The 16,664-nt window shown below is 42.0% G+C and overlaps 1 protein-coding gene across 3 annotated transcripts; it reads right to left on the minus strand.

Annotated features, from left to right (window-relative positions):
• Window positions 1–607: 607 nt before the first annotated feature.
• Window positions 608–16,649, minus strand: LOC138746009 (translocator protein-like). Of its 3 annotated transcripts, none has more exons than XM_069903679.1 (4): window positions 16,545–16,649; window positions 10,875–11,063; window positions 2,355–2,493; window positions 608–952 (listed from the first exon to the last, which is right to left on the minus strand). In XM_069903679.1, the coding sequence occupies exons 2-4, from the start codon at window positions 11,051–11,053 to the stop codon at window positions 782–784; spliced, it is 489 nt and encodes a 162-aa protein (XP_069759780.1). In that variant the 5' UTR covers window positions 11,054–11,063; window positions 16,545–16,649; the 3' UTR covers window positions 608–781. The 3 variants fall into 3 exon arrangements, with proteins under 3 accessions (XP_069759780.1, XP_069759779.1, XP_069759778.1); XM_069903678.1 differs by lacking the exon at window positions 16,545–16,649 and adding an exon at window positions 16,171–16,528; XM_069903677.1 differs by lacking the exon at window positions 16,545–16,649 and adding an exon at window positions 16,206–16,527.
• Between the last annotated feature and the right edge of the window lie 15 nt (window positions 16,650–16,664).

The following is a 16,664-nucleotide window of genomic DNA, read 5'->3' on the forward strand; positions in this document are numbered from 1 at the left end:
CCCTTTTGTTCTCTATGTGTCTGTCCCTTTCTTAGCAACTAATTCCATTTCCAATCTTTCCTCGGTTCTGATGAAAAATCATTGACTGGAATGTTTCTCTCCATAGAAGATGTGCATATCCAGCATTTTGCTTTTTATTTTAGATTTTTAACAGGGCTTGCTAATAAAAATTTATGAAAAGGCACTGAATGTTTCCTTTTATTGGCAGAGAAAGAGAATAGAGCTTGTATGTAACATGATAGCCTCTTGGACAACAGTCACTAAGAATATGTACAAGTGTGTTTGCAATTACGTTCTGATGTTAATTTTTTTAAAGAAATAACAGGCACTTCTGACCACAAACACATGCTTCCCAATTATCCCTCAACCCCTGTATGTTTTTGAAGTGTAGAAGGAAACTGGAGAACCCGGTGGAAACATGGAGACATGGGGAGAATGTACAAACCCCTTACAGACAGTGTCAAATCCAAACCCTGGTCACAGGCGCTGTAATAGCATTGTGTAACCATGCTGCCTAGAGCTGATGTAGAAAAATTTTGTTGATATTGAATAACTTTTTCTGGTTTCCATGCTTTTTACAAAGTACAGACGAGTACTAACAGAAGGATCTCAATATAGAAATTTTTATTTTTATTTAATTATTAGCAGAGCAATGAAATAAGAAAATCAGCTGAGAGACAAATGTCAACTTAGCATGAATATTAAACCTCTTGGCATGAGAAGCATAAGGTACAAGCTCTTTTTTCAAGTTAAATTGAACATTGCACATTAATGAATAACTCTATTCTTCCTTGCTCTTGTTGTCTCTCCATATGCAGTAGTTAAGAGCAGCAGCCAACGTCAACCAAGCCACGTAAGGAACCATTAGGTAGGCAGCTCCTTTGTTGATGGGATACCAAGCGATAGTTGTCACTGTTGCTATCCCATAAGCACAAAGCAAATCAACAAAAGCCTGCAACAACAAAAATATGGTCCTGTAAACCACAATAAATTGTTTAGAGATCAATAATACTTTGTTCCTCCAGGACCCAGATGTAAACTTCAATAGAACACAAGCCACAAACAAAAATATAAATATCCCCAAGAAAAACTCTAAACTAGTCTTGCGCTAATGAAGATAAAATGTTTCAAGTTCATTTTAAATCATTTCCGTGATGGAGAAGATTGATTTTAACATCACTCCAAATAGAACATTTTTGTTTGCTTTCATGTTACTTTAAATGATAGCATTACCTTCACCAAGATAGATCGAAGTTAACCCATCCCTTCCAGGCAGCACTTAGAGATCTCATAGATGTGAGAATTTTCAGAAGTACACTGTATAGCCTCACAGTTGGGCGGGCAGCAACCTCCTTTGAAGAAGACCGCAGAGCCCACCTCACTGACAATAGGCAAAGGAGGAAAAACCCAACTCCAACCAACCAATTTTCCCCTGCAGCCGCTGCAACCGTGTCTGCCTGTCCCGCGTCGGACTTGTCAGCCACAAACGAGCCTGCAGCTGACGTGGACTTTTACCCCCTCCATAAATCTTCGTCCGCGAAGCCAAGCCAAAGAAAAAAAAAACTGTATATCATGAGTCAAGTTGACTCTTGTGTATGTATATGTGGATTGCCTATCAAACTGATTTTGTTTTTTTTTAAAAGTGCATGCAAGCAGCTTTCACTTTTTGGGAATCCATAATTTTGATCTTGTGGGAAATACAGAATGTTTAGTGGGGTGTGTACAGGAATGCCTTTAACTCTTTTATATCCAAATTGATTGCAACAGGAAAACAGTGGCAACTTTCAAACTACACTTCATGAGGTCAGGACCGAGATGAGAGGGTGAGGTGGAAAGGTACGTGTGGAGAATACACAGGCATCTTGATAAAGTATTAGAGACAATATTTACAGAATAGTACACTAGCATACTTGGACAATGTTATAGCAGAGTTCACCAAAATCAAAAGGATTGTAGCTGATACTTGACCAGCTTTGCCCTCCATGTCCATGCCAAGGAGTTGGAAAACAACAAGATTTGGTTTCACCATGAAGCTCCCTGCAGTTAATATTCATAACAGCACTCTGTCAAAATACACAACCCCTGTGTTAAGGAGTTAGATAATAGGGTCCATTCCAAGAAAGCTGTTCACATTATGATTTTCCATAACCTACCAGCCGTGAAGAAATGAGAGTTGAAAAAATTAAATTGCTTATTTATTTATATATATATATATATATACGTAAATTTAGAAAAAAAATGCTTCTCAAATCTTGGAGGTGGTGATTTATGAATGGCTGTAACACAGAGACAGCCTGTATTCACTGAGATAAATACATCCATTTGTATTTTAGCTGTATGTTCAGCATACGTACCAATCCCATTTTGTGTGCTTTAAAGAAAATTGGACTCCATGCCCAGTTGAAAACGAGCTGAGTTCCATATAAACCAAGTGGAACCAACGCCTTATCGGTGAATCCACCCAGTTCTTCCCACACCAGGTAAGAGCCATAACTGAGTATAGAATACGATAGAGTTAGTTCAAAAAAAATTAGAGACTGTATCAATCATAAGTATGAGTGTATTTCTGAAAGGATTACAAGATTCCAGGAGCACATGAAAAAGAGAGAGTGCATTATTTACCTTAAATATGCAGCCATCATACAATTCCTCAAAATAGTATTACTATGAAAAGAAAACCATACTAACATTTTCTGTCCATTGATAAAAACAAACATTTGCCTTGCCTGTAACCTTTTAATAACTGAGATCAATCTGAGATGTAGTAAAATAATTTCATAATTATTTTAGAAATCTTACAGTCAACAGAATACATTAAATCACTTTTTAAATTTTCTTGGTCAATGACCAGCATTAAAATCCAAGGTAAAAGTATGTTTTAAGTACATTATTAAATACCTTTTATTACTTTTCCTCGCAGGAAAATAAAATGAGTATTTATTTGCTTCTTGTTTCAAATTAACATATCCTTTGCTCCCAAAACAAAGTAAAACAAGTTAGCTTTGTCATTTTAATATTTCCTTGCCTTCATAAATTTAAAATCACATTTCCTAAAAGCTCCATCTACCTGATGACTGAGAACGGATGAGCAAAATTCTTGATCAGAAAACAATCCAGTATCATCAGTTGTCCCAGATAAAAATGTATTTTTAGTTTGTGGAATTTGCATGTAATGGGGATCTCAAAAGATCCCAGTTCTTGAGAACCTGAGGCACCGTATTTCGAGCCTAGCCACTTTTGTTCTAGAAAATGTTAATATTTGCATTGCTTTAAAATCCTTCTGTCACATCATGTGTTCTCTCTCACATCATTTTGTTTTAGAGGTCCCTTCAATTCTGGCTTCTTGCACATCTGGTGAGGTCGAAGAATGGCTTTGTGGAAGCGACAGGTTGGACCACGTTCAAAAACTGTCTGACTGTACCTTATCCAGATTTGTTGAATCAAGATTTCAACAACTTGAAGACCAAATCAGTGGCATTCAGGTCAGGTGATATTAAAGACACACAATCAAGTATATCCTCTGGAAGGCAATAATCAATTTAAAAAGACAAAGGTGGAGACTCAGCATGGGTTGCACGTCATCACATTCTACAAGGTGAAATGAAATGACATTATTAACTGCAAGCACAAAACATTTCTCTTGGATGAGTTCAGTGCCTTCTAGAGTGAAACACGAAAGTCTGCAGACACTGTGATTGAAGTAAAAACACAAATGCTAGAAAAACTCACCAGGTGAAACCATGCACTTTTTATAGCAAAGATAAAGATTCATAACCAATGTTTCAGGCTTGAGCCCTTCATCGAGGTAAAATGTAGGCAGTTACCTGAACAAAATGGTGGGAGGGTGGGGCAGAGGGAGAGACACTGTCCCACAGTCAAGAAGTAATAGATGGATAAGGGAGGGAAGGGAAAGGGGTGGAGAGCTGGAGGAAAGAAGACAGAGGAATGGGAAAGAGAGTGAGAACAGAAGGCCAGCAGAAACCAGAGGTCAATGTTAACAATGCCTTCCAGTTGGAGAGTCGATGCTAATGACATCCAATCAGATGGCATTAACATCGACTTCTCTGCTTTCTTCTGGCCTGGATGATGGAAAGGAACAAAGTAAAAGATCATGCATTGCCTCCCATAGTTAGGTGGGAAAGTTTTGCAAGATTGGCAAAGATGCAAGAATGGACAAAGGGAAAGTTGCAAGGGGAAGGAAATTTGTGTCTGGTAGCAGAATTCATTTGAAGAGAAAAATTTTCAAAAGATGATTCATTGAATATAGAGGTCAGTGGGTGGACAGGTGGGACTCCAGCTTTTCTCTTATCTGGAAAATGTATGCAAAATAAATCGCATGTGGTGGTGTGTTCTTTCAACTAAGGCAGAGGGGAAACTACGGTCAGGATGGAAGTCATCTGAGGTACTAATGCAGAAAGTTTCATCACCCAAGCAGATAAAATGGAGCCAGAAGAACAGGGAGAAAGGTGGAGTCTTTACAGGGTGTTTGAAATAGCGATAGAAGTCTGAATGTTTTTATGGGCATGGGTTGCTAACCCGTCCCTAGATCCATTAACAGCATTTTCTATTTCATTTTTAGCATCTGCAGTTGTTTTATTTACAAACTATTAAATTCTGACTGCCGTTTTATAAAACAGGCGGTCTTCACAAACAGCAATGTATTTTCAAATGATGATTTAGAAATAAATCATGAATAGAATACAGAAAGCCACCATCACATCAACTCTTCAAAATTGTATCCCAGGTACATACAAAAAAAAATACCAATTTCCTCAGTTTATCAGAATCAGGATTTATCGTCATGAACAAGTCATAAATTCGATATTTTGCTGCAGTGTCACATAGGGTGAACATCCAAATAAACCACTTTTACAACAATAATTTTTTTTTAAGAACCACAAAATAGTGCATTAAAAAGTAAGGCAGTGTCTTTGGTTCATTAATTATTCGGGAATCAGATGGCAGTGGGGAAGAAGCTGTCCTTGTGCCGCTGAGTGCTTGTCTTTAGGCTCCTGTACCTTTTTCCCGATGGTAGCAGGTGAAGAGGGCATGGCCTGGGTGGAGGGGATCTTTGAGGACAGAGCTGCTTTATTAAGATACCGCCTCTTGTAGATGTTCTTGATGGAGAGAAGCCTGGTGCCTGTGATATCACAGACCAAGTTAACAACCCTCTGAAATTTTTTCTTGTCCTGAGAGTTGGCACCTCCATACCAGACGGTGATGCAACCAGCCAGAATGCTCTCCACAGTACACCTGTAGAAGTTTTCAAGCACCTCACAAAGTAAAGCTGATGGAGAACCTTCTTCGAGAATGCATTGAGTCTCCAGGACAGATCCTCTGATATGTTAACTCCCAGGAATTTAAGTTTTTGACCCTTTCCGCTACTGAGCCCTCAATGAGGACTGGGTCATGTTCCCCTGAAGTCCACAATCATTTCCTTGGTTTTGCTAATGTTGAGCTCAAGATTGTTGGGATGCGCTGATCTATCTCCCTCTTGTAAGCTTCTTCATTGCCGTTTGTGATTCTACTGACAACTGTGGTGTCATCAACAAATTTGTAGGTAGGATTGGAATTGTGCCTGGTCACACAATCATGGGTCTATAATGAGTAGAGCAATGGGTTAAGCACACAGCCTTGAGGTGCGCCTGTGTTGATGATCAGTGAGAAGGAGTGTTTCCAATTCATACTGACTGTGGTCTTCCAATGAGGAAGTCAGGGATCCATTGCAGAAGAGGGTGCAAAGGCCCAGAGTTTGTAGCTTCCTGACCAGCACTGAGGGAATAAATGGTGTTGAAGGCTGAGCTGTACTTGATGAAGAGCAGCTGTATGTATGTTTTCGAGGTGATCCAGAGCTGAGCGGAGAGCCAGCGATACTGCATCTGCTGTGGAGCAATTGTGTCAATAGGCAAATTACTATAGCCCCAGATCTATACTTGGGTACGTGTTAATTCTGGCCATGAACTGCCTCCCAAAGCATTTCATCACACTATAAATTAGTACGACTGAGTGATAGTCATTGAGGCAACTCACTCTGTTCTTCTTGGGTACTGGGATGATTGATACCCTTTTGAAGCTGTGGGAACTTCTGCCTACAGCAATGAGAGGTTGAAAATGTCCGTGAACACTCTGGCTAGTTGGTTAGCGCAGATTTTCAGTACCCTGCCAGGTATGCTGTCAGCCTGACACCTTGTGCGGGTTCATTAATTATTCGGGAATCAGAATAATTAATAATTCTGACATCGACCTCAGGCATAGATATCACAGGATCCTCAGCCTTTGCAGGGATTCTTGTAGGCACTTTTGGGTTCTCCTTCTCTGGTGTTCAGCTCATCAGATTATAAAGCATCACAGCCTTCTATGGTGTTTGCCCTCACTTTGTAGACTGTAATGGCTTGCACTCCCTGCCACAGCTGGTGTGTATTTATCTCTGTCTCTACCTTCCTCTGGAATTGCCACTTTGCATCAGAGATGGCCTTCTGCAGATTGTACCCTGACTTCTTGTAGAGATCTAGATCCCTGCCTTAAACACCCTTGATCTCACCCTTAGCAAGTTGCGAATCCTCTGATTCATCCAAGGCTTCTGTTTGGGAATCACCCAGTTTGTGCACACGGGCACAAACTTGTCCACACAGGTCTTGATAAAGTCGGTGAAACATGTTGCATATTCATTCAAGTCTATGGATGAGTTCTTGAATATGGTCCAGTCCACTGATTCTAAGCAGTCCTGTAGACAGTCTACCACCTCCCTCGACCATACTTTTGCCATCTTCAGTCTACAACCAGGTGATCAGATTTACCAAAGTGTGGTAATGGTATGGCTCGGTATGTGTTCTTTGTCGTGGTGTAACAGTGGTCAAGTCTGTTGGCTCCCCTGGTCTCGCATGTGTCATGTGGGTGGTAGTTTGTCAATGACTTCTTCAGGTTAGCCTGACTGAAGTCCCCTCCAATTATCAGGAGGGCATCAGGGTGCACTGTCTCATGGCTGTAAATCACAACGCTCAGTCCCTCCAGTGCCAGCTTGACATTAGCTTGAGGTGGAATGTACACTGCAACCAGGATGTACACTGCAACTCCCTCAGCAGGTAGAATGGGCAGCACTTAATCGTCAGATGTTCCAGGTTGGCGGTGCAGGACTGAGACATAACTGTCATGTTTGTGCATCTTGTGTAATTCTTTATTTATCGCACTATGAACCATATCAACCAATATATTTACAGATGCATCTCTTTAAATATTCACAGTGACATTTTCTCTTTTTTCCCCATCCCTCCCTTCCCCCTTTCCACCCCCCTCCAAAAACAGTAAATATTAAACATATAAAATACAATAAAACAATATCTTTATACAAAAGGAATACAAACAAAAAAGACGCATCATCTACTTATACACATTAAATCTGATCGTATTTATCTTCTTATCATTTTAGGTGGTGGTGGTCCGAGCCCTGCTCTCTCTGTTATGTTCCATATATGGTTCCCAGGTTTTTTCAAACATTGTAACTTTGTCTTTTAAATTATATGTGATTTTTTTTCCCATTGGGATACACTTAAATTTGGTTATATATTCCATTCATGTTTATAGTCATATAGTCCAACGTGGCCATCTTATATCTTTATTTTCACTTCTTTTCCGCCTCTTCACCACCTCCATCCCCTTTTTTTCCATTACTGTTTTTTTAAGTTTTCCTTTTTAATCTCAATATATGACAACACACTTAAGACATGAAATACCCTAACAATCCCCACAAGCAATAACCCTTTAACCCCAGATGTACCCCCCCCCTCCCCGGGTTGCCCCTTGTCCCTTGACGGCAACCACAGCTCCTCTTTCCATTCGGTTTGCAAACTTACTCGCAAGTGTCAACCAATTTCGCAGTGACCATTATTCTCCAACCCACAGAGAACACTATTTTCCTATACAAATAACAAAGCTCTCTCTCTTTTTCCCCCTTCTTCCCCTTCTCTTATCCATTTTTAAATCTTTATATATACATTATCTTTACTTTATATTTTTACATATTTTTGTATATTTTCTTGCCAGTCTTCCTTCTTGTCATTCCTCCTCCTCTCTTCTCCTGTCCTACAAATGTTCAGCAAATTCTTGGGCTTTCTTTGGGTCCGAGAACAGTCTATTCTGTTCCCAAGGAATGCATACTTTGAGTATTGCTGGATGTCTTAATATAAAGTTATAACCTTTCTTCCATAAAATTGTTTTCGCTGTGTTGAATTCTTTCCCCTTCTTTAAAAGTTCGAAGCTTATGTCCGGGTAAAAAAAAAAATATTTTTTGTCCCTTATATTCCAACGGCTTATTGTCTTCTCTAACCTTATTTCTTGCCTGCTCCAGTATGCTCTCTCTTGTCGTACATCTTAGAAGTTTTACCAATATGAATCTCGGTTTTTGATGTGGTGGTGGTTTCGGTACTAGAGCTCTATGCGCCCTTTCGATTTCTATTTCTTCATGTGAATCTGTCATTCCCAACACCTTCGGGATCCATCCTTTTATAAATTCCTTCATATCTGATCCTTCTTTGCTTTCTTTCAGGCCCACTATTTTTTATGTTGTTTTGCCTACTGTAGTTTTCCAAGACGTCAATTTTTTGTGACAATAAATCTTGTGCCTCTAATTTTTTTTTGCTCTTCCAACTTCCCTCTTAAATCATTTATCTCCATTTCTACAGCAGCTTCTCGTTCCTCCACATTTTCTACTCTTTTCCCTATTTCAGTCATGACCAACTCTAAGCAATGTCTTCAGCTCTTTTCATTTTTCTTTTGATTAAACTAAATTTGAATGATAGCCATTCTTTTAATAATCTCATTTGTTCTTCGAAAAAGGCTTTATCTAAATTTTGCCCTTCTATTTTACCTTCTTTCCTTTGAAATTCTTGGTCTTCTTCTGTGTCTGTATCTATGTCTGTGTCGTCTTTTTCTCTTCTCCGTATCTGTGAATCTTCATCCTTCTCTGGTGAGCTGCTTCTGTATCCTTGCTGGGCCTCCAGCTGCTGTGTCTCCTGCTGTTGGGCCTCCCGCCGCAGGCCGACCCGCTGCTGGGCCCCTCCCGCCGCAGGCTGACCCACTGCTGGGCCCCTCCCGCCACAGGCCGACCCGCTGCTGGGCCCCCCCGCCGCAGGCCGACCCGCTGCTGGGCCCCCCCGCTGCAGGTCATCATCCTGCTGGTCACCCCGTTGCCGCTCATCCTCTTCCCACCCTTCATTCTCTTTCTCACCACTCTTCTTTTCTTCTTTCTTGTTTGCTTCCCCCCAGCTGAACGCCCCGATACTGGGCATCTCTCAGCTGGCCGCTCCTCAGCTGAGTCCCCCTCCTGTTGGCGTTAGCCTTTTCTTTTACTTGCGCACTGCGCACCTTTTCTTTGCTCTGAGAGCCATTTTTGAAGTCCGCCAGTCGAGGGGACACCGCTCCTCTGGGAAGTCACCTACATCGGAGATCGGCTGCTCCTCTCCACGGTGGCTCTCTGCTCCGACGTGCAGGTAAGGCCTTCTTTTTCCTTCTCCAGTGATTTTCCTTCTTCCTTTTTCTCTTGTTATTCTTACTTTTTCTCTTTTTGGCGCCATCTTCTGTCTCTTCTCTGTAACTTTATCTTTTTCTTCCTGTATTTTATGTTTACTGAGCTCTGTTTTTTTACACTTTTTTTTCTTTTCTCTGGAGAGGGCTGGTTCCACTCGACCAGCCACTACTCCATCACGTGATTCCATCATGTTTGTACATGACACAAAACGCCACTTCCCCTGGTTTTTCCTGATGCTGCTGACAGGTCAGAGCGGTGGAGCGTGTAGCCCATAGTCTGTAGTGCTGCATTTCACCATTTACCAATGTTACAAAGACTGCCTCAAAGCATCCTTCAAAGGCCGGGGTGTCGACATCAACATGTGGGAGACGCTTGGCCTTGACCTTTCAGTTTGGCGCAGCAAGATCACCACAGGAGCCCATCCAGCTGAAGTCAGGTGCATCGTCGAGGCGCAACGAAAGCGTGCTGTGCGCAAGGCCCGAGCAGCATCCACTGCCACGAAAGCACCCGCCCACTTGTGGCCCACATGTGGGCGAGCCTTCAGGCCCCGGATTGGGCTCATCAGTCACCTCCGGACCTTCAGCCACCAATCTTCCTTTTGACTTTGAAGCCATGGTTATCTTTGACTACAAAGGACCAACAACAACACCATTCCCCCAATTCTACATTATGGATTCAAGCATTACATCAAAGATCTCAGCACATTACTTTATGACCTGGAGTTCAATCTCATGCCGATGGCAAGAATTGATTCAACACATCTACCAATCGGTAAATAGGACTGGGTAGGAAGAACCACACATTTGAACTAATTGAATACAAAACTTGATGCAAATTGTGGCCATAGCAAATTAAATACACAATCTGGTACGTTAAAATTTGAGCTTGCTTAAAGTTAGTGGGCTGAAGATTTTCTCCAAGGGTACAATCCAGAAATTGCTGCTGAATTTACACTAGGCTAAGTTTAGTTACCAATGTCAGTTTGCATCCGAGTATGTTCACAATCTATCAGAATATATTTCAGTGTAAAGCTGGGAAAAACCAGCATTGGTAGGAAAAGAAAAAAAAAAATCAGAAAACCTTGTGGGAAGATCAGGTACGGAATTCATCGAGAGCTAAGAATGAATGCAATGATGCTACTTTAAGAGGGAGTTTCTAGGCCGATGTATTTCTTCTTTAACTACCAGCACATAACTTTCAAGTATTCATTGTGAAAATTGTCAGTCACAAGCATCAAACACTGCATGTTTCAGAACCTACAACTGAGGAAACACATCAAGTAATGTGACTTGGATCATAAATATGTTTTAATAGAAACAAAATAGGGTGCACAATGAAACCATTACGTACCCCCATGCCTGTGTATAATGTCACCCACACAGGGCCAAACACCCAGTTAGGTGGACACCAAGATGGTTTTTTGAGGCCTGCATACCAGCCAGTTATTTCTTCCTGGTATGAATGATCAAAAATTCTTATTGTGTGAGGTAATACGGTGAAACCAAACGCATGTACCCAGGTTGATGGCATTCCTGCTGATCTGAAAGATACAAGTAATTAAACAACATTTAAACTATTTCAAGAATTGGTGGTTTGACCTTTCTCCCTCTTTCCAACCACAATTATGAAGAATTTGATTTCAACAAGCTGCTAACATACTAAAGGATATTGATATGTTCATGCATATTATGTCATATTCTTTTCTCCTCTTCCCCCACCCCCCCCTTCTGTCAGGTGACAGAAGATACACAAACCTTCAGATTTAAGGGTAGTTTCTTTCCTGAAAATATGATGTCCTTGCACTGTTTCTAACTATATTTTTCTCAATACCGGGGTATTGTAACATAATTCCCTTCGGTCTTATTTATTATTATTGCTCTACCTGTTATAAGAGTTAACTTGTCTGGATACCACTATTTTTTAGTACACGTGACAATAAACAGTTCAATTAATTAATGCACATTCAAAGAGTACCTGCAAAGGGTAGCTCTGGGAGTTGGTGAGTTTGTGGGAAAATGTCTTGAGAGTTTATCTCCCATGGAGATAGATCAAGAAAAGGGAGTGTTGCTAGAGATGGACCCAGTAAATTTGACATCAGGAAGGAAATTGGCAGCAAAATGAATAAGGTCAACGAGCACATCATGGGTGCAAGAAGCAACACCAAAGTAGTCATCAGTGAAGTAGAGGAAGAGTTGAGGAGCTTTGCCTGTGAAGGCTTGTAGCATGGATTGCTCCATGTACCCAATAAAAAGGTATAGCTGGGACCCAGGCAGGTACCCATAGCAACCCCCTTGATTTGGAGAAAATGGGGTCAAAGAATTGAGGGTGAGGTTAAGTTCTGCCAGCCAGAACAGGGTGGTGGTGGTGGATTGGTTGGATCTGTTATCAAGAAAGAAACAAAGGACTTTGAAGCCTTCAGTATTGCAGTTTGTGGGGGGTGGGTGTTGGGTGTATAGCGATTGGATGACCACAGTGAAGATGAAGCAGAGAAGTTCATGGAACTTGAAGAAGTTGTTGAAGTGAAGAAGGGTACGTATAGGGTCAGTCAGGGCCTACCCTGACTGAATCCTCCAACTCCATTTCCTGTAATGCTCTCATGACACTATGGACACTGCTGCCTGACCTGTTCTTCTAGAAAATATGTTCTATGAGGGTCAAGTAGGAGGTCAGTAGGAAACATGATTGCCGGAGGAGGCGGGAGGTTTAAAGGAGTTGAGTGTGTGGAGCCCCTGTGGTCATATAAAGAAAAGATAGTTCATGTGGAGTAGCCAGTGTGTGTGTGTGAGATTTTAATGCATTAGCTCAAGAGGCTTCAGCAAGCAGAGGTTCAGGTAGGGCCTTAAAGCTTTCTAAGCAGGATGGCAGTAAGGGGAGTGGAATGATCCTCCTTTCAGATGTGGATTGAAGGGTCTTTGACCTCTTCCTGTTGATTATGTCTATGGAAAGTGTAACCAGCTACAGCTACTGATGGACAGGCTCAAGGAACTGAAGTTGCAGTTGGATACACTTGGAATCATCTGAAATACTCAGAACATCATAGATGAGTCATTCAGAGGTGGTCACACCAAAGGGGCAGGCAGCATCCTGGCAAAGCAGGTTCACTAGTGCTACTGGATAGGTTTGAACTAGATAGGTGGGGGGTGAGATCCTATGCATGCCAGATGCATGTGAGTGGTTGGTATGGAAGGTGATGAGGGAAAGCTTAGAGGGCAGGAGAAAGGCTAGGAGAAAGGAAGTGTTTTGTTGGTTTAAATTGTATCCATTTTAATGCAAGGGGAGATGAATTTAGGGCATGGATAAACACATGATTGGAATATGGAAGCCATTTTAGATACCTAGTTTAAGAGAGGGCAAGATCTGCAACTCAGTATTCTAGGGTTTAGATGCATCAAGCAGGACAGAGGTGGGATAAGAGCAGGGGTTGCTGCGTCATTAGTCAATGGTCGGAGGTGAAATTACAGACGAATTGGCTTGTGAGGATTTATGAATGGAGCCAAGGATCGAAGACATGATCACCTTGATGGGAGGGTACTACAGGCCCCCAAATATTAACAGGATTTAGAGGAGCAAATATTCTGGGAGATTGCTGCCAAATGCAAGTCAAAAAAGGTTATCACAGTAGGGAATTTTAACTTTCCAATATATTCAGTGGGAAAAGGTGTAGTCGGGGTGGAATTTGTCAAAAGTGTTCAGGAAAGTTTCTTCCAGCAATTAGAAGGCCCCACAAGGCAGAGGGTAATGTTTGATCTAGACTTGGGAAATTGGGGCAGGCAAGTAGAGGAAATGTTATGGATGGGCCTTTGTGAACCAGCGACCATTGTTCTATGAGGTTTAAGATAGTTATGGAGAGAGACAGGGTAGAAACAAGAGTTAAAATTCAGAAAATGTGGCATGGCTGATTCTGTAAGGTATAGGACGAGAAATAGATTAATTGGAGAAGGGTGTTTGAAGAGGAACTTTGGGAAAATGGGGTGTTTTTACAAGTATGTTCACAAGAGGACAGAACATCCATTTTGCTGTTAGAATGAAGAGTCAGACATGCAAGCATAGGGAAGATTAGATGACAAAAGAAATTTAGGCTCTATTCAGCAGCCAAGAGGATGCTTGGGGCAGGTATAATCAACTGGGATCAAGTATGCACCTGAAGGAGTTTCGGGAACTGAGGAGTAATGTAAAAATACAATGGATATCAGGAGGGTAAAAAGGGGACAGGAGATACTTCTGACAGATAACACTGAGATTTTGTAGGCACACAAAGGAAAAAATAGTAACCAGAGAACAAATGGGACCCTTCTGTAAGCCACAGGAGGTGCGCAATGTCCTCAGCGAGTACTTCCCTCTTTCTACTGTGGAGAAAGGCACAAGGAGTGAGAAACCTGGGCAGTCATGGTAGTGTTGTGACATCAGTTAGGTCCTAATGCACATGAATACAGACAAAACTGATCATGATTAGATATATCTAATGATACTATGGAAAACTAGAGAGGAAATTGCAGGTGCCTTGGCTGAGATTTATGAGTCATTAAGTACAGGTGAGGTGCCAGAAGACTGGAAGGTGGACAATTTTGTGCCTCTTTACAAGAAAGGCTGCAGGGAAAAACCAGAGAACTGCAGTCCAGTGACACCAACATCTGTAGTTGGTAAGTTACTAGACAGTATTCTGAGGGAAAAGATATGCATGGACTTGGATAGACAAAGGCTGATGAGAGATATTCAGCATAGTTTTCTAACTGGGATGTAATGTCTCACAAATGTAATTGAGACTAAGAAGGTTGAGAAGGGTAGAGCTATTGATGTATTCATGGATTTTGCAGAGCAGACAGATCACATGGGATCCAAGAAAAGACGATAGATTGGATAGAAAATTTGCTTCATGGAAGAAAGCAGAGGATGATGGTGGAAGGTTGTTTTTCGGACTGGAGGCCAGTGATTAAATCTAGACACACACCACGGTAACAGGCCCTTTCAGCCCACAAGTCTGTGGCCCAATTACACCCAATTGAACTACAACCCCAGTACATTTTGAAGGGTGGGAGGAAACCCACGCTGACACGGGGAGAATGTTCAAACTCCCTAGAGAGCGCCAAATTAGTGGTGTGCCATAGGGTTTGGTCCTGGGCCCTGATATCTATATCAATAATTTGGATGGAAACGTACAATGTGTAATTAGCAAGTTGTGGATGACACTAGTGACTGGTGATGTAGATGGTGAAGATGGTTGCCAAGATTGCAGCAGGATCTTGATCAATTGAGCTGAGGAATGATTGGTGAAATTTAATACAAAGAAAGGCATGGTGTTGCATTTTGGGAGATCTAACATGCATGAATAATAGGGAGCTGGGCAGTGTTTTAGAGTAGAAGGACACTGGTGTCAAAGGTGCATAGGGAGGTCAAAAGGACTTTTGGTGCATAACCCTTCATCGGTCGGAGTATAGAAATTATGTCGTCATGTTGTAATTGTATAAGACATTGGAGTGTCCCCATTTTGAGTATTGTGTTCAGTTTTGGTCATTGTACTGTAGGAAAGATGTCAAACTGGAGAGGGTGCAGAGAAGATTACAAAGATGTTACCAGGACTTGGGGGCCTGGGTAACAGGGAGATATTGAGCAGACTAGGGTTTTACTGGAGCACAGGAGGATGAGGGGTGAGCCCATAAAGCTATGCAAAATGCTGGGAGGAATGGATCAGGTAAACACAGTCTTTTGCCCAGAGTAGGAGAAATTGGGAACCAGAGGACAAAGATTTAAGTTGAGGGGGAAGAAAGAGATTTAACAGGAAACTGAGGGATAACTTTAAAAAAAAAACAGAGGGGGTTGGGTGTATGAAATTGGCTGCTGGAGGATGATAAGAGAAAGACCAGATTCCTTCATAAAGTTTTATAGTACAAAAACAGGCTCTTTGGCCGAACTTGTCCATGCCAACTCAAGTAGTTGCATGTGAGCACCAGACTTCACTGGAGAATTAGGCCATTCAGCGCTATCGAGTTTCTCCACCTTTCAAATCCTGGCTGATGGATTTTTTTTCCTTTCAGCCCGAACTCTCCTACCTTCTCCCCACAACCTTCGCCACCCTGCATTGAGCCCACATCCCTCCCAAGCCATGCACAATACTCGTAAAACAATCCAGACCCACTACCCTTTACCCTGCAATTAATTTGCCTTCATATATTTAGCCAATACTCTTTGACATTCACAATGGAATCTGAATCCTCCACATTTTGAGGCAATGCATTTCAAAAGGTGGAAGTCAATGGAGTGCAGATATCGGAAATCTTAACGACAGTACATGCTTAAACACTCAGCAAGTCACACGGCATTAATGGAAAGAGAAACAGTTCACGTTTCAGCTCGGAAACCAAACTTTAGATCAGCCTTCAGGTGAAGGGAAGTGAGTTAAAGAATGTTTCCAGCATTTTCTGATATTTTTGTTGTTGTTTCGCATCTTAACGACTTTGCTGGATTTGTTGCACTCTCTGACTTCCTGACTTTGAACGATTATGTAACTTTTCCAAATCTCCACTCAAGGCTGAAGCCAGATCCGCCCGCCCTTCCCGTAACAGCAGCATCGCGTCTTGTTCTGTTCTTAACCAAAGTCAAACACCTCGTACAACCATCGCCCCAATAACCATGGAAATTTCGGCGCCTACGTTCTGAGAAAAGGAAGGAGAATCGGAATTTCTACCGGCCACTTGTTTGTTGGAATCGTCCACGGTTTCCAGATCTCGCCCCTCGCAGTCGTATAAATCTGTCCCTCCTCCCGAGTCCGCCCCGTCCGTGCCTTTCATCCACCGATCCCAGCCGTGCTCACGCAACCAAGGCCCCAGGAAGGAACCATGGGGAGAAATGGACAGTCCAGCAGTTCTCGGTGATGCTCCGTTCTCAGTCCAACCACAACCTCGATCAACATCATCGAGGTGGCCGCTGTCAATCAGCATAAGCCTGGCCCGTCCAAGTTAGAAAATAAAATGCTGGAAGTACATAGAAGAGCAGACCTCGTCGATGCAGAGAGGGAAAAACTAACCATTCAGATTTCCTGATGATTCGCAGTCCGTTCCTCCCACCCCGCTCTCATTCATCTGCTTATCCCAATAGAGCGTATTCCAGTGCACACTTCACCTGGAAGTGACGACCACGAGCGTTG

The sequence above is a fragment of the Narcine bancroftii genome, chromosome 11 (genome assembly GCF_036971445.1).
Source record: "Narcine bancroftii isolate sNarBan1 chromosome 11, sNarBan1.hap1, whole genome shotgun sequence".
In the NCBI taxonomy this organism is placed as follows: domain Eukaryota; kingdom Metazoa; phylum Chordata; class Chondrichthyes; order Torpediniformes; family Narcinidae; genus Narcine; species Narcine bancroftii.